General features: G+C 47.2%; 1 protein-coding gene across 2 annotated transcripts; it reads left to right on the forward strand.

Annotated features, from left to right (window-relative positions):
* Positions 1-118: 118 nt before the first annotated feature.
* On the forward strand, positions 119-15,175 carry glt1d1 (glycosyltransferase 1 domain containing 1). Of its 2 annotated transcripts, XM_067231094.1 has the most exons (13): positions 119-447; positions 608-759; positions 873-978; positions 1,908-1,956; positions 2,774-2,810; positions 3,453-3,509; positions 8,738-8,839; positions 9,156-9,205; positions 11,201-11,244; positions 11,788-11,908; positions 12,541-12,639; positions 14,492-14,616; positions 14,740-15,175. In XM_067231094.1, exons 1-13 carry the CDS (start codon positions 380-382, stop codon positions 14,792-14,794), a joined length of 1,065 nt encoding a protein of 354 aa, XP_067087195.1. In that variant the 5' UTR covers positions 119-379; the 3' UTR covers positions 14,795-15,175. The 2 variants fall into 2 exon arrangements, with proteins under 2 accessions (XP_067087195.1, XP_067087196.1); XM_067231095.1 differs by having other exon boundaries at positions 14,492-15,175.
* The last annotated feature ends 247 nt before the right edge of the window (positions 15,176-15,422 follow it).

A 15,422-nucleotide genomic window follows, 5' to 3' on the forward strand; every position in this document is an offset into this window, starting at 1 on the left:
GCACTGTTTTCTGAAACAGTTCCAAATTCTGTCGTGTGTCATAGACGTTAAAAATAAACCTCTGAACTTGGTGTCTAGAAGGATGCATTTGTTGATTTTGCAATGCGGAGTAGTACGATCAAATAAGCAGTCGTTCCTTGTTTCCAGAGGACCCCAAATGATAGACGGACTAGTGTATCTAAGCGTGCAAAATTTGACGTAGCCACGTCGCTTCTCACCTATGTACACAACATTACAGGATGAACTTAAACTTCTTCCCGACGTTACCTAATTTGGAAGCGTCGTAGCCATATAGGCTACAGCTATTACATTACTTCGGGCAAATAAATATCGTTGTGTACAGTCATTCAAACTAAAGTCCACCCTCAATGCTGTCGATATGAAATTGTTATTTCTAGCTTGCCTCAGCCCCAAAACTGGAAACTGCACAACAGCTGAGCGAATAAGGTAATGTGACGGTAGAGTAGGAAGTAGCTACTCTAGAATTGAATTAAGGTTTAGGATTTGTATAATGTTAGAGATATGGCTATCACAGGTGCGCTCGACATGCTGACACTATATTTAAATGCAACTCACTGCATTCTCAACCGTGTGAATGTGGTTACAGGGCACATATTGAATCGGCAGGTCACACCTGTGAGCTTCGAAATGCAGCGGATTTCAAGTCCTCAACCGACATGGCGAATTTATTAAAACAGATGCCACCATTCGAAGGTGCAATTGCTATTCATCTGTTCAAGGCTGGAAGGCTTCTACTAGGTGAAAATAACAACACACACACACTTTTGTATGGACCTGCCATAAGACTGGCTAATGTATAAATCCTTTATTAAAGTGAAGATTGACCCAGTTGTCTTTGCTTATTTGATCAGACATCCAAGTGCCCTATGGAATTATCTTTGGAGGAACAGACATTAATGAAGATGTGAAAGTTGAGCAGAAGCGGTTGATTATGGAGCAGGTGCTGCTGAAAGCCAGGTGACACAGCTCCCACAGGTGTATGGTGTTGTTCATGACTGGAGCGATGTAGATACACTGTACAAACAGAGGACCATATGATGCATTCGTCAAGAAGGATATTCACAAGCGTCCTAAAGCCATCCACATTCGTCCATTTTAAAGCCTTCCCATCTCAAAAAAATATCCATTGAATAAATATCTGAGGGCAAGCACGGTACATCTACGTCATAATAAAGTCATACAACAGTTAGAGGAGGTTCTCCAGAACCTCCGTACCGTGAGAACCTGAGGGGAAAATGAAGTGAGGATTATTGTAGGCCACCAACAGGAGACCTTTAAGGGTCTGGATAACTGGTATGAAACAGAGTGAGGTCGACGAGTCTTACCAGGGAAGCTCACCCCAGCTGTGCTGCTCCTGCTCTGTGGGTGTCCTCTCTCCCTCATATCTTGTTCTGCCGTGACATCTTACAGCACAGTGCACGGCTTATCAACATCTAGGTCCATATACCTGTCACATCACTCGGACTATGGTGTATTTATTTTCAAGGGTGTTATTTGATTTTACTGACAGCAAGACAGTGAGCCTAAGGGGGTGATTACCTCCAGGGTGCACCTGTGCAGTTTGGGTCTCATGACTTCAAACATTTCTGTCAGAGCACCCCCTGCTGTTGCTGCTTCTGACCTTGATCATAAAATTCAGTTCTCAATAACTCGTCTCTTGGCCGATTTCACAACAAAGAAAGAAATCCCACCGATGCCTTTCCCTTTATGTTCTTATTTTTATTACATTCATCCGCGAATCCTCAAACCTTCACTCATTTAGTCTCATTTTGATGGGTGTCATTATTGTGCGGTCCTCAGCAGAAACATGCTTGCTATTGATAATGCTGCAACTTTGCTAATAACCGTGACCGTCTTAATTTGATGTTGTTTTGTCTTTGGAGCAGGTTTGCTGTGGCATTTACTAACAAACTGAGAGAAGAAGCTACTTTTTGGGTACGGTTTTAAAGCTGTTGTAGTCCTATTCTTATTGGTTGTTTAGACTTGTGACTAAGTTCACACACAGCAACACACGGTTGAAGTCAGGGTGGAGATCAAGAGTTATTCCCTTCACACCATTGAAGGAGGCTGTAAGATTTTCTGAATCCCCCCCTCTTCCCTCCACCCCCAGATTAAAATTCCACATTTGGACTAATATTAGTGCCACTGGTTCAATATGACACATCAAAATAGCAATACACTCTGGGGTTATACCACGAGGGAAGGGGAAATGTTTTTCACTTAGATTCTCTGAGCGTTCAAGATACACCGTGTCTTAAACGCCTCCATCTAAAAAGCAGAAGACCACCCTGCTTCTGTTCCATAATAGTGTGGCATTAAGACAATATTACCATGTTTTATTTTCAGATTAGATCCGACCCCTGGGGTGAAGATGGAGGCGAACGGCAAGCTTTATCGCTGTCGTTTAGCACTGACAGCGTGCAATCAGGACGAGCATGCAGTGCTTTTTTTATTGAAACAGAAAAACACGCATGGGGAACTCTGACTGATAACATCCAGTCAATTTCCTTTCCATCAACTCTGATTTATTTGCATGGGCACCTCTCACTACTGTGTTGGAATGACTCTCTCTCTCGCCCCCCCCCCCCCCCCCCCCCCCCCCCCTCCAAACCCAAGCCCCCCCCTTGAGGTTGAGCTTTGAATCTAATGCCCATGAAAGGTGGCCCAGTGTTTTTTTATATAAAATATGTGAAGCTGTTTCCCTGTTCTGTACCGTGTTGAATTCACGTTTGCTTTGTTTTCATTTCCTCAGCTTGCCCAGAGCGGTATAATTTACATCCAGCCCCAAGGTAAGTCCTGCCGGATGAAATATTCACTGTTCGCAATAGCGCATCTCCTGATTCTCCTCAGTGGAATCTGCAGCATTAATCAGCCTCGGCGGTTCCTCCTGAAAATCACACACAGTGTTGGAGAACCTAAGGAAGCTGCAGAACTGCTTGTCTGTTCAGCCGTGCGCATCAAGGGAGAGGATGCTGGCCTTCTCCGTTTGTTCCCCGTTTGCCTAGCATATCCGTCAAAGACAAACGTGCAAAAATAAAAATGGTCTCTGGATTGTGTGGGAGTTATTCTCCTGCCTCCAGGTAGACACCTCAAAAGTGGCATCATATTTTATCGCATCGTGCCAGCCTAATTACATCCTATGTTGAACTTGTCAAATGTGCTTTTTATACTATAGAAGAGATTGGGGAGTTACGTCATTTTGTGAGACGTAGTGAAAGAAATGACCTTTGAGGAAGTCAAGAATGTCAGTACCTATAATTAATCTTACGCCCTCCTGTGAAGATTTGAACTGATCTTACTGCCCATGTGTCACCTCAGCTATAAGAAACTTGTTAAGGATGGTGAGGCTGGACGTGTTGAGGTCATGCATGCTGTAGGTGTAGCAGTGACACCGGGTGCTCTTACACATTTTCTCTCTTCTTTTGACAAAGGAATCAGTACGGAAGTGGCGGAGAGCTTCTGCTGGAAGGAGTTTCTGACGAGCTCAGGTACAGTAGGTTACATTTACATTTAGTCATTTATCAGACGCTCTTATCCAGAGAGACTTGCAGTAAGTACAGGGACATTCTCCCCAAGGCAACCTCCGGCAACCTTCTGATTACTAGCCCGATTCCCTAACCACTAAGCCACCTGACTCCCTAGGTTGCACCACGGCTCTACTCAGATCAAGACCACGAACCTCAACACCAAACCACAAAACAAACCGGTGCAGCTCAGAGAAAGGATGGTGTTTTTTTGTATTGTGGGGGGGGGGGGGGGGGGGGGGGGGGGGGGGGGGGGGGGGTTCTTCCTTTACTTATCTCATCACCCCTCCCCAACTTCTCAATCTTCAATAGCTGGCAGTTCCTCCCCCTTTCCTGCTGTTTCCCCATGCTCCCATCCCACCAGCACAGTAAGTGCATGTCATTACTCAGTGTAGTGTCCCCACACACACGCTCCACTTTAAATTGGACATCGTGGGGTGATTTCCATCCCAAGTACACCAAAGCCCACGGAATCTGCAGCCCAGCCCCGGTTGATGAATGGCTCCTTGGTACAGAGCCATTCATCACCATAGTTCTCTACTGGTGCCAGTAATACCGATTGCCAAAACTCACTTCTCTATCCGGTAAACATAGGATAGGAGCCTCTTCTTGACTATAATAAACACACATAACGTCAAATTTAATGCTTTAGAGTTACCATGGTTACGGTTTGTTGAGGCGTTTGTGCATCAACATTTTGGCCACAATTTAACTATAAAATATTTGTAAGGAAGATTCTTGCTCTAGTTTTTAATGTTATTCATGGCGGTGTAGATAAAAAACAGAACAAATGCGTTTCTCTTATGATGTCTATTTTTTTTTCCATTAGTAGTGTATGATGACTACACTGCATGCTTCTTCTTCCGATCTCTGACACGCCGCGTCCCAACGTCCTCTACCAGATCGATGAATATTCAGTTCCTCCGACACAAGTCTTTTCACATCACGCTTCTCAAGCCAAACAAAACGAGCTAGGAAAAGCGACGCTTGAAAGAGATCAATCCCTTAGCCTCCCTGTCAGCATCTGTCCCCTCCCTGTCGTCTTCACACGCACTCCGCACAGCAGGGGAAGTCATCTCATCTGCCTGTTATCCCTGTCCTGGTCTGATCCTCATCTTGTTTTTCTTTGTTCTTATTTTGTTTCCCTCTGAGTAAGTCGGAGCATTTTTCACTGTTCATAGAGCTTGAGATTTTACATCGCAGATGGGTGTTGTGTGGTGGTGTGTATGTAGGGTAAATACCCCCCCAAAAAACTCTTGTACTAACAGGAGCTCGGAGTAGGACCTTCAAAGCTCCAAGTGTTGAGGTGAGTGGGGCTTTGAGTTTCGAAAGTAAATGTGAAGGATAGGCATAGCCCAGGGGGTCCACTGGGAGAGACCTCTTCAATGAAACATGACAGAGGCAAGTCATCTCACTGGCCTGATTGAAAATGTGTGTGTGTGTGTAGTGTGCGCATGTGTGTGTGTGTGTAGTGTGCGCATGTGTGTGTAGTGTGCGCATGTGTGTGTAGCCGTGTACGTGTGTGTGGTGGGCATGTGTCACCCTGTGGTTGTCTTCAAGCCTTTAGAAGGACCAGAGAGAAGGCAGCGGTGGGATCCAGCGGCTGGTGAACCATCATGTGGAGAGTCGGGGGAGCCTGCTGTGTGCAGCGAGGGGAGGGGGGCTGTGGGGGTGTGCAGGAGGCAGGTGCAGGGCCTGAGAGGGGAGCCTGATGTGAGAGAGTCAGGGGAGAGGGAGGGGGCGGGGGGATTTCGGCAGGGGGTCTTCTAAGCAAAAGGGGAGCGAGATAAAAGGGGGAGGGCGGTTAGTACAGTACAGTACCAACGTGGTCATTTTCATTATTGAACAACACTCGAACCGTACTCTCCCTTACTCGGCTGTGATAATTTACTTGTTTATCTAATACAGCCCTAGATGATAATTTTAAAAATTGTGCTAGGCCTCTCTGTCTAGAGGGATATCGAGTTGATGTTTAAAAGCTCATTGTTTCCTGAAGCTGCAACTTAGCCTCTGCACTTTGTGTGCCTTACACTGTCGAAATCTCCTTACGCACTGACAGGAGTCACAACCATACACCCACACACACACATACACAAATACACATTGCTAAATGACAGTGAGCTATGCAAAGTGTCCCTCAGCATCAAAGGCAGAGGAACAAAAGTGATTCTGTTTTAGAAGTTAGAGGCAGACAGACAAAAAATTGGGCTGCCGGCACAACAGACGGATTGTCCAATCCAGTTTCTCCTCTAAAGAAAGTTGAATTGTTTTGTCGTCTCCAGAGGATTGTGTATTTTCTCTATTTGATTTAGATTTATGTATATTTTTTTACTGCTTTTGACAGGTCTGTGAAAACCTTTCCCCAGTCTCCCCTCTCCATTTCTGGATTGGAGGAGGTGAGAAGGTTGTTTACCTTCTCTGCCATTGGTTGTCACCCTTCCCTTTGGATCACTGGGATGAAATTCAGTTCTTTACCATCACAGAACTGTGAAAATGTCATACTGCCTGGAAAGTCGCTTAAGTGTTCCAGATTGAAATGTTCCTTTCGGTCTCGCAGGACTTTTACAAAAGGTAAAGACTCCAAGTAAAGGACCAGAGAGAAGACAGTTCCTACTCTTCTTGCAACAGAAGCTGTTCTTCAACATCTTTGCGTGCTGCAACATCTTTGTGTTGCAGAACAGCTTCTGTTGCAACTGTAACTCTGTAGAATTGATACCTTTCGTGATTACAGTGCTTCTACAGCTCCGTTTGTGAAACAAACAACATGACAAACTGCGGTACATAATACCGACTTCCTGACTTCTCCTCACTTGATGTGTTAAATAAATCGCCTACAGCCAGCTCTTATACTGCCCACTTGGAGCAGAGTTAGTGCCCTGATTGACCCGCACTCTATTTTGCAATTTGTTCTATAGATGCTCTAAAGTATAATAGCATTAAAAGCGCTGCCTTAGCCTCCTGATCTGGCCTCAGCCGTCAGAAGGGATTTCAGCAGCACACTAAGACTGCAGTGCTCCGCGTCACGTGCCACTGCCTGTCTCTGCCATGTTCTTCCTTTTTTTTTCTGTGTCTCAGTGTGTACTCCTAATGGGTGTGTGTTGGGTGTGTGTACTCCTAATGGGTGTGTGTTAGATGTGTGTACTCTTAATGGATGTGTGTTGGGTGTGTGTACTCCTAGTGGGTGTGTGTTGGATGTATGTACTCTTAATGGTTGTGTGTTGGGTGTGTGTACTCTCAATGGGTGTGTGTTGGATGTGTGTACTTTGTGGGTTTGTTTGGGAATGTGTGGGCAACTGTCATTGAAATGTATCTTGTTCTTATTGGCCAGTTACTATTATACTTGACCTGCTATTTTTTATTTCATGCTTTAAAAAAAAAGTGAAACACATAACAATGATGTAATCGTTGCGCATTACATGACACACTTCTACCTGGCTTGCCGTTCTAAACAATGGAGGTCACAAGTAGATTTACTCTTAAGCCCACAATTGTTCCCTTGCTTATCTTGAGAAGGATCTGATTACTTGTCTGAGTTGGTCAGAATCACCTTGACCTAAAGAAGCCCTCTCATAGCACAGCTTGGTTCAGCACTGATTCACCACTTACAAGATATATTAGCGATACGGGTGGTAGCAGTGAATATATGGTACGTCACTTTGGATAAAAGTGTCTGGTGAGTGAATAAAATGCGAGTGTAGAAAAGGAAGCGACCAGCCTGTCTGTGTTGTTGCCTTTTATGTAGGTTGACATGTTCATCTCTGCCGCCGCGCCTTGTTCCTGGACACGGGAGTATATAATTAAGTTGTGTCCTAGTTTAGTGGGACATAGTGAGGTAGAACAGCAGGACTAATAGGATGAATGTAAACCCAGTGGTGGATGGATTTGGTGACCTTCTGGATGGGTGGTGGTTCCTAAGCAGCCCATCCCACAAAGGAGACCTCAGGATAGGAGGCATGACTAAGATCTCAGAGTCAGTTGGCTGAGCGTTGAGGGAGTCGGGCTAGTAATCCGAAGGTTGCCAGTTCAATTCCCGGTCATGCCAACTGACGTTGTGTCCTTGGGCAAGGCACTTCACCCTACTTGCCTCGGGGGAATGTCCCTGTACTTACTGTAAGTCGCTCTGGATAAGAGCGTCTGCTAAATGACTAAATGTAATGTAAATGTAAAAGCACAGTTGTTATTGTGTACCAAATATATATGTGTAACGTACCTCGAAGTGGAGCAGTAAAATAGTCTGATGCTATCCTAATCTTTGTGCACGGCCTCAGGTCTACTATGACCCTAGTGTGGAAGCCTGTTACCTGCTCCAACCTTACAATCCCAGATGGGTTAACAAGCATCTTGACTCCGGTGTTTACATTTATTCATTTAGCAGACGCTTTTATCCAAAGCGACTTCCAAGAGAGAGAGGTGTTAACTAACAGCAATACCCTTTCCAAAGCTCTTTCATGTTTTCTTTTTCTATGTAAATATAATATTTGTATGTATAGCATACAATTACAGATACTTGTATCCAAAGCAGAAGGGGATTTGAACCTGCAAAGTCTATCTGCAGTCAATAATCTACCATTCAGCTATACCCATTAACTATATTGTTATGCAAATCTGACGCAGTCATGAATACAGACTCGACAGACTACTGGTTCAGACTGTTGTCCTCTCTAGGTCTGCGTGATTAAGGTCAGGGGTTAGCTTGGCACGGCAGGTACAGTAATAGCTGGCATACAGTGCCCTTGCCAACCAGACAGTGTCAACCCACTGATCTGAGGATTGAGTGTGGAAGGTGGATGATCGGAGAAGAGAGCAGATTGAGTTTTTTCTTCTTCTTCATGCCTCTAATGCCAGGAGCACAGATGCAGTTTGTGTCACTTTCAGTTTAGTACCCTAGAGTCTGAATCCTGGAGGGAACAATCTCTGCAGTTCTATCGGAGGGTTGGGTCTTGTTAGGTCTGTATTGTCTCACAGATGATTTCAATGAACCACTTCCCGGCATGATGTTGTTCCCCTGAGAATTATGTGAGAGCATTAGTCACCACTGTCTCGTTCTCCTATGTGACCTTGGGTGATGAATTACTTCCATTATATCCCGTTGTAGCTTTCTTGGTTTTTACTTTGTGTTTCAAGACTTGCACTAATCGGTCTGTCTCTGTCTGTCTGTCTGTCTCTCTGTCTGTCTGTCTGTCTGTCTGCAGGTGTGGCTGAGCGGAGTGCAGAGGAGGATCTGCGGGTCTTCCTGCTGGTCTGTGGGCTCAGGAGAGTGAAGGATCCCCTGTATCTCCTGGAAGCCTTCTCAGGTACCGCCTGCCTTCTGTGCTGAGGCGTTAAAGGACCCTCCTATACTGTCTCTAAGGGAGTCAGGTGGCTGAGCGGTTAGGGAGTCGGGCTAGTAATCAGAAGGTTGCCAGTTCGATTCCCGGCCGTGCCAATTGACATTGTGTGGGCAAGGCACTTCACCCTACTTGGTGTCCTTGGGCAAGGCACTTCACCCTACTTGCCTCTGGGAGAATGTCCCTGTACTTACCGTAAGTCGCTCTGGATAAGAGCATCTGCTAAATGACTAAATGTAAACGTCTCTGTGACTGTCGACCGCTGTGGTCACATGTCTTTCAGAATGGCACCGCCAGGATCCCCTCACAGTGCTGGTCATAATCGGGCCGAAGGTGAGTGGTCGCGAGATGATGATGGGGATTGTGGGAAGTCAAGCCCTGTGTGCACTGTCAAGACTGTCTGCTTATAGCTGTGGAAGCACCACAGCAACGTGAGCCCAGTGTGCCTGTAATAGGATGTAGCAGAGATAACAGCATTAGTGGGCCTTTAAGCTGGAGTAAATGACGGCGGAGGCCAGCGAGCCAGCGGGGACCGGGGGGGTGGAGGGGGGGTGACGGGGTCCAGAGCCTCGCAGGCCCCATCTCCCCGAGAGCAGCCAGACAGCCAGCTCAGACCGGCCGCTGGAGCTGCCCCTGGACATCTGCTCGGGGAAGTAAGGGGCCGGGGTGGTGGAGGGGTGGGAATCTCCCTGGGGCAAAGGTCACGTCCATCCGTGTCCCTGGGTCTCCCTCGGGGCTAGCACTGGATAAGGGATCAGGACCGCGTGGCAGGTGTGGATGACAGTTTGACGTTTGGCTCTTAAGAGTCGTCTGTCTAGGAAGGGAGATGCCTTCATTAAAAGAGGCTAGGATTGATTACGGCTCCGTAGACAGTCCCTCTCGCTTCATTTGAGAAATGTCAAACAAACCATCTGCCTAGTGCGACGAGCCAGCAGTGCACTGTCATCGTTCTGAAAGTATTTGTTGGTTCCACCGGCTTGAATATGTCGGCTAGCGGCCGACGGACAACTGCCCTAATCGGAGTGAAGACTGATTCTCACACCTTAAGTGAAACAAAAGTCGTTTTTTTCACTGAGTTGATTGAACTGAAATATTGATCTTGTGGGAGGCACTGCAGCCGGGGAAACTCAATGTCCTGCCTGCAGAAATCTTTCTCAGTAGCACTCTGGTTCTGTCTTCATCCACTGTGTCGAAACCAAACCCTGGCATGTATGAAAAGCTTGAATTTCCTTTCCAACTCCCAACTTTGTGTTATTTTTGTGAGCCCTGCCTTCCCGAGACAGCCGTATCAGACAAAAAGGTACATTGTGTGTGAGTTGTTCAAAGCTGTTTTGAGAAGAATTGGCCCCGGGGCACGCCACCGTCTGTGCCTCCCTTTCGCTCTCTGCTACGCCGTGCTCTGTGCGCCCGTTTGATAACAGGAGTCGGTGAAGGCGAAGCTGAGCCTTCGGTGATTCATGTGGACCCAACATCACGAGTCACCGCCGAGCACTCGTGTTGATTTGCGTTTGGCTCAGACGTGGAAGCAGCAGAGACGAGGATTCATCAGCTATAAGACGGGAGACAGCCAATCACAGATCAATGTTCAGTAGAGTGACATCCGCCAGGACACTCTATCTGTGCTGTTGACCTGTCAGACTGTTCCCTTCGTTCAATTGACAAGCGTCTGTATTTCCTTGTGTGATCTCTTGCCTATCTCCAGTCCTCGTTATCTATTGTCTCTGCGTGGACAAGTGAGTAAAACAGTGTTATACTTATTCTTAAATCACGACAGGTAGACACGCTTCATTGAAATACTAGGCAACAGACCGACCGTGATCTCTGCAGCTCCACTCTGCTTTGAAGTTATCACTTTACGCAAATCCTAGATTTTCTTTTGTGGAGTGTTTCTCAAGTGAGATTATTTATATGTGCACACATGCATAGACTATCACATTTCAATCGAGGAGGGGAACTGCCCCCCTCCTCCCCTCCCCCCGATAAGCACAAAAATAAGAGAAAAAAAGCAGCAGCAGCTTGCTTGGCAGCATCTTTGACCTAAATTGCTATGCTAGGACTTTGCAGTAGGCAGGCTAATGCACGCAAATCCCACATCTCAAATAATCAGATTGGGCACCCACCCCACCCTGACCCCAATCTCTCAGAATATGGGATTTTGTAAAATGATTTGGCCATGTTAGGGCTGTGCCATTGTTTTATCTTATGGTCCTGATTAAGGCACCGCTGGCATTATATCATAGACCGGGCTGTGTGTCCATGAAGATATACTGATGCACAGCCTGCATAACACATCCTATCAATACTTATTTTTTTCTCTTTTTCTCTCAGATTGATCCCGTGCTTACGGAAGAAGTTGAAGCTGTAACTAAAAGGTAACGCCTATTCTCCCTCATGCTCTTTAACGTCTTAAGCTTCTCATACAGGCTGACTCGAGATCTACCAAACTGATCCTTTTCTCAAGCTATAAGTCCAAAGTGAACAAGCTCATGTCACTGAGCCCGCGTGGCCTCAGAGAGCCTGTAAACAGCTCTGTCTCTCTCTCGTCGATCGTCCAGTGAGCAGAATGCACTTGTAAGTAGAAGAGTTCTAATCCTGTCCTCTCCTCTGAACCCGAGAGGTCCTCGCTGGCTTATTTGTAGGTAGCTCGCTAGCGGGAGTTTGTAGGGAACGAACATGCGCCCAGGGGTTCAGACCTGCGGCCTCAGAGCCCGTCACACACACACAGACCCCATCACACACTCAGAGCCCGTCACACACACACACACACACCCCGTGCCTCCCATCCTGCTCCTGTCGCACCTGCTCATCCTCCTTCACGCCTCTGTGAGCGCTGAGTCACAACAGCTCCCTGCCTTCTGCCCCTGCCCCTACCTCTGCTCCTGACTGCCTCCGCCTCTCTGCATGTGTGCCTCCAGGTCTGCGGGGGTCTTCCTGGCCCAGGGCCGGAGCCAGGAGCAGCTCCACGCAGCCATGAGGAGGAGCGTCGCCGTGGTCAACACCTCCATCTCAGAGGGCATGTCGGCGGCCATCTTGGAGGTGACGGCAAACGTGTTCAGGGCGGTCGTTTGTGAAACGGCACCGTCGTGGCCGGCGCCTAGTCGGCACGTGGTCGGCACATGGTCGGCGCGTGGCGACGGCGCGGACGATTCTACTCAGATACTCGAGAAACTAGTCACCGCCCTCCAAACCTTGAAATCCTACACGGTTTAACGAGTGATGTAACTAAGCTTCTCAAAGACATGAATGTCATCTTCACGCCTTGTGTTTGCATCTGTGTTATCTCAAAAGCAATCACTAGAATTAATTGCTGGTTCGCCATCTCTTCATTCTTCTCACCAAGCAAGGCTATAATCCTGTTAATCTGTTTTAAACACTAGATTAAGACAATCCATACAAGGTTTAAACACATTTACACGGGAGTCCATGTTCCCACTAAACATCTTGCTGGATAGGCATTAAAGCCATACAAGCAATTAAAGTCTCGGACCAAAGAGTGTAATTAAGTGACGACTGAAAAGGGCAAATGTTAGCTACAGTGAGCAGGACGTGTGGATGAATGTGCATGCAGATATGCATGTCGGCGTGTGTGTGTGAACTCCTCATGAAATGAATGGTAATGGTGGATTCAAATAAAGCGTTTCAAATGTGTGTGTGTGTGTTTGTTTTAGGCCATGGATCTGGGTGTCCCCGTCATAGCCCGGAACATTCCAGGGAATGCAGCCGTGGTGCAGCATGAGGTCACTGGTCTCCTCTTCTCATCTCCTCAGGTACACACACCGGTGCACCCTCGGTTTTCTCATCGTGAAATTGTAACAAGAGCTGGTAAATAGGCCCATGTCAGCAATCTTATCTTTCGCAGTAGAACACCGAAAGAGTTTCTTTCGCTACATGATTAAGGTGTACCAACATTCAAATAACCATATTTTCTTCAACAATTTTCAGATTTCAATGTATGACACATCATTTGAAAGCTAACAATCTGCACCTTCAAGGGGACCATAATACCAGGTCCTGTCATGATTGTCATCCAGGCTTTCACCCGTCATCAGCCAACATCCTGCCTTTACCTCTAGACAGCACAACGGCCGGCCCAAAACGATTCCTTGGCCTGTGTATTACTCATTGAGCGTTGTTGTCCAATTTGCGGAGGCGTGGATTAAACTAAGCATGCTGGCCCTCGGAGAGGAGGCCGATGGCGCTCCTCTCCACTGAACTGCACGGTGATGCGGGGCTCGTCCGCGGCGAGGCGCGGGCGGCTCACGGAGAGCTCTGGGGACTCTTCCTGAATCGAAAGCTTAGAGGAGTGTGACGCCAGAAGAGCATAGGTCAGCCAGACCCAGCAGGGGGCGGGAGGGGGAGGGGGGGAAGCGTGCTAGCATGAAGAGACGATAACGTGGTCAAACTAGCGTGCTGCTGCAGGAGGATGTACACTAAGTCTCATTCAGGCGGGGAGGGAGGGGGAGGGTTGGGTCACATGTTGCCCAGTCAAAATCCCTGTGTGGGGGGGTTGGGGGGACCTCTCCTACCACAGATGGCTGTTGGGGCCAGGGCAGTCATACCCTGACCTCTGGCTCACACTTCCAGGCTGCGATTGCGACTGTCCTTCCCAAGCCGAGGCGTTGTCACTGGGATCACGCGTGCGAAACCTGCACCTTGTTTTAGGGAACGGGGTGGGAGGGGGAACCACTGGGGGTTGATTATCTGAGTTGCTTTCAAAGACCGACAGCTTGGCAGTGGATTTACTACTGAACTATCGTACAGTAGACTACAGCACGTTAGACATCATATGTGGCATATAATCTCAAAGCTATTTAGTCCTCAAATGTCTGGCAGACTATCAACAGAAAACTCCCCTTTCAGACGATATGTTCCCCCTTCCACCCGCAGTGCTCAGTTTATAGCTGGCAGACCACTCATAACCTCACCTTCAGAACTATTGATTGGGATTTACAGACTGCTGCTTATACGGCTTCCTGTTCCTCTAGCCTTTACACATGAAGAGGCTCTCCAGATATGATCACATCACTCGAGTGAAGTGAGGCGTCCTGGCCTGGCCTGGCCTTCTAGCCCGGCACTGACTCAAGCTCAGTCTGCCCACAGGCGTTCTGCGTTCTCCAGGACCAACTGGCTGTTAGGCAGCGAGGCTCTGAGCTATAGAGCTCCCTTAGTCCATCAGAGGGCATTCTCAGCCAATCTCTCCCCCAGAACGAGTTACCAGGATCCAAAGCGTCCGTATGGACTGGCTGTATCTTTACCCCCCAGTCTGGAGGCTTTGCCAGGAGTTCCATTTTGCAATCGCTTGATATTTTTCTCTCCTTTTCATTCATCTCTCCCTGACAGCTGGTGAGGGTGTCACTAGCAGCCATTTCTGTTCCTTCTATCCTTGGCAAAAATGTGAATCGCAGGATGTCTCCATCAATTAACTATTGAAAGTTTTTTTAACGACTGTTTAACAGTCGCAACCCTCCCTCAACTCATTTAGAGATCGGGTTTGGCTTGGCCAAGCCAAAATCGGTCATTACTCTCATGGCCTGTTGTAGGTAATCATGTTAAAAGTCGTGTAAATGTTCTCGCCGCGTTCGTTTAACGCTGAAATGCTAATATGGACAATTTCCTCAGGAGTTTGTGCTCCAGTCCAAGAGGCTGTTGGGGGATGGAAACCTGCGGGAGAGAGTGAGGAGGAACGGAAAGATCTACGTGAAGGAGCACCACAGCGTGGTCCAGGAGAGAGAGACCTACCAGAGGTTGGTGAAGACTGTACTGAGCGGACAGGCTCCACACCTCTAACATCTAACAGCCCTGCCTCCTCTCAGGAACCCCCTCTTTACACCCTGTGTTTGTGCTCGTAAATGAATTCTCTCACACAGGCCTCCGAAGCCAAGGATTGTTTACAACCGAACCACTGACATCATGTGGGGCTGAGAGAGAGAGGGATGGATTCACCCATAAAGAGAGGAATAACTTTTATGTCCCGTGTCACTGATGTCCAAGTGTTTTCAATCTCTCAGGCTTTAAATTACTCCCCCCACGGAAAGACTCAAGCAGCGCAATCTAACCCGATCTGCCGAACGCACTGTAAAACTCTGCTGTAGGGCACGATCGAGCCAAAGAACAACAGCCATCTTGTTGGTTATTCATGTGCAATAAAAATGCATTTGCAGTGCGCTGCTGCTTTCATGTTTACATACTTGATGAATGTAAGATCTGGGGAACACATATTAGGGCTTTTACTCATTCATGTTTTGCTCTGAGTATATCTATGACAATGTATTGTACTATGCCTAATAAAATACAAAAATCGTGGTTGGTGTTCTCTCTGTAAAGCCCTCCGCTTTAAATCTCCTGTCTAGAAGCCACAACGACCTACAGACGGGTTCGTTTTTGATGTAGTACAGAGGCCTGTGTAATGCCACAGCCTACGTAAGGCTTTATGAAAACACAATTTGCTTGTAAAGGGCATAAGACCACTGAAGGTCATTGTAATTTGTCGTCAGAAACACATTGTTGAGAGACATCGGTAGAAGGACAGATATCTGTTTTTTTGTGTGAA

This window comes from Osmerus mordax, chromosome 28 (assembly GCF_038355195.1).
Source record: "Osmerus mordax isolate fOsmMor3 chromosome 28, fOsmMor3.pri, whole genome shotgun sequence".
Classification (NCBI taxonomy): Eukaryota; Metazoa; Chordata; class Actinopteri; order Osmeriformes; family Osmeridae; genus Osmerus; species Osmerus mordax.

Coding starts and splice junctions, on each gene's coding strand:
- glt1d1 (XM_067231094.1), top strand. CDS start 380: ATGAAATTGTTATTTCTAGCTTGCCTCAGCCCCAAAACTGGAAACTGC. Junction 3,510..8,737: donor GGAGTTTCTGACGAGCTCAG/GTACAGTAGGTT, acceptor GTCTGTCTGCAG/GTGTGGCTGAGCGGAGTGCA. Junction 14,617..14,739: donor GAGAGAGAGACCTACCAGAG/GTTGGTGAAGAC, acceptor TCTCTCACACAG/GCCTCCGAAGCCAAGGATTG.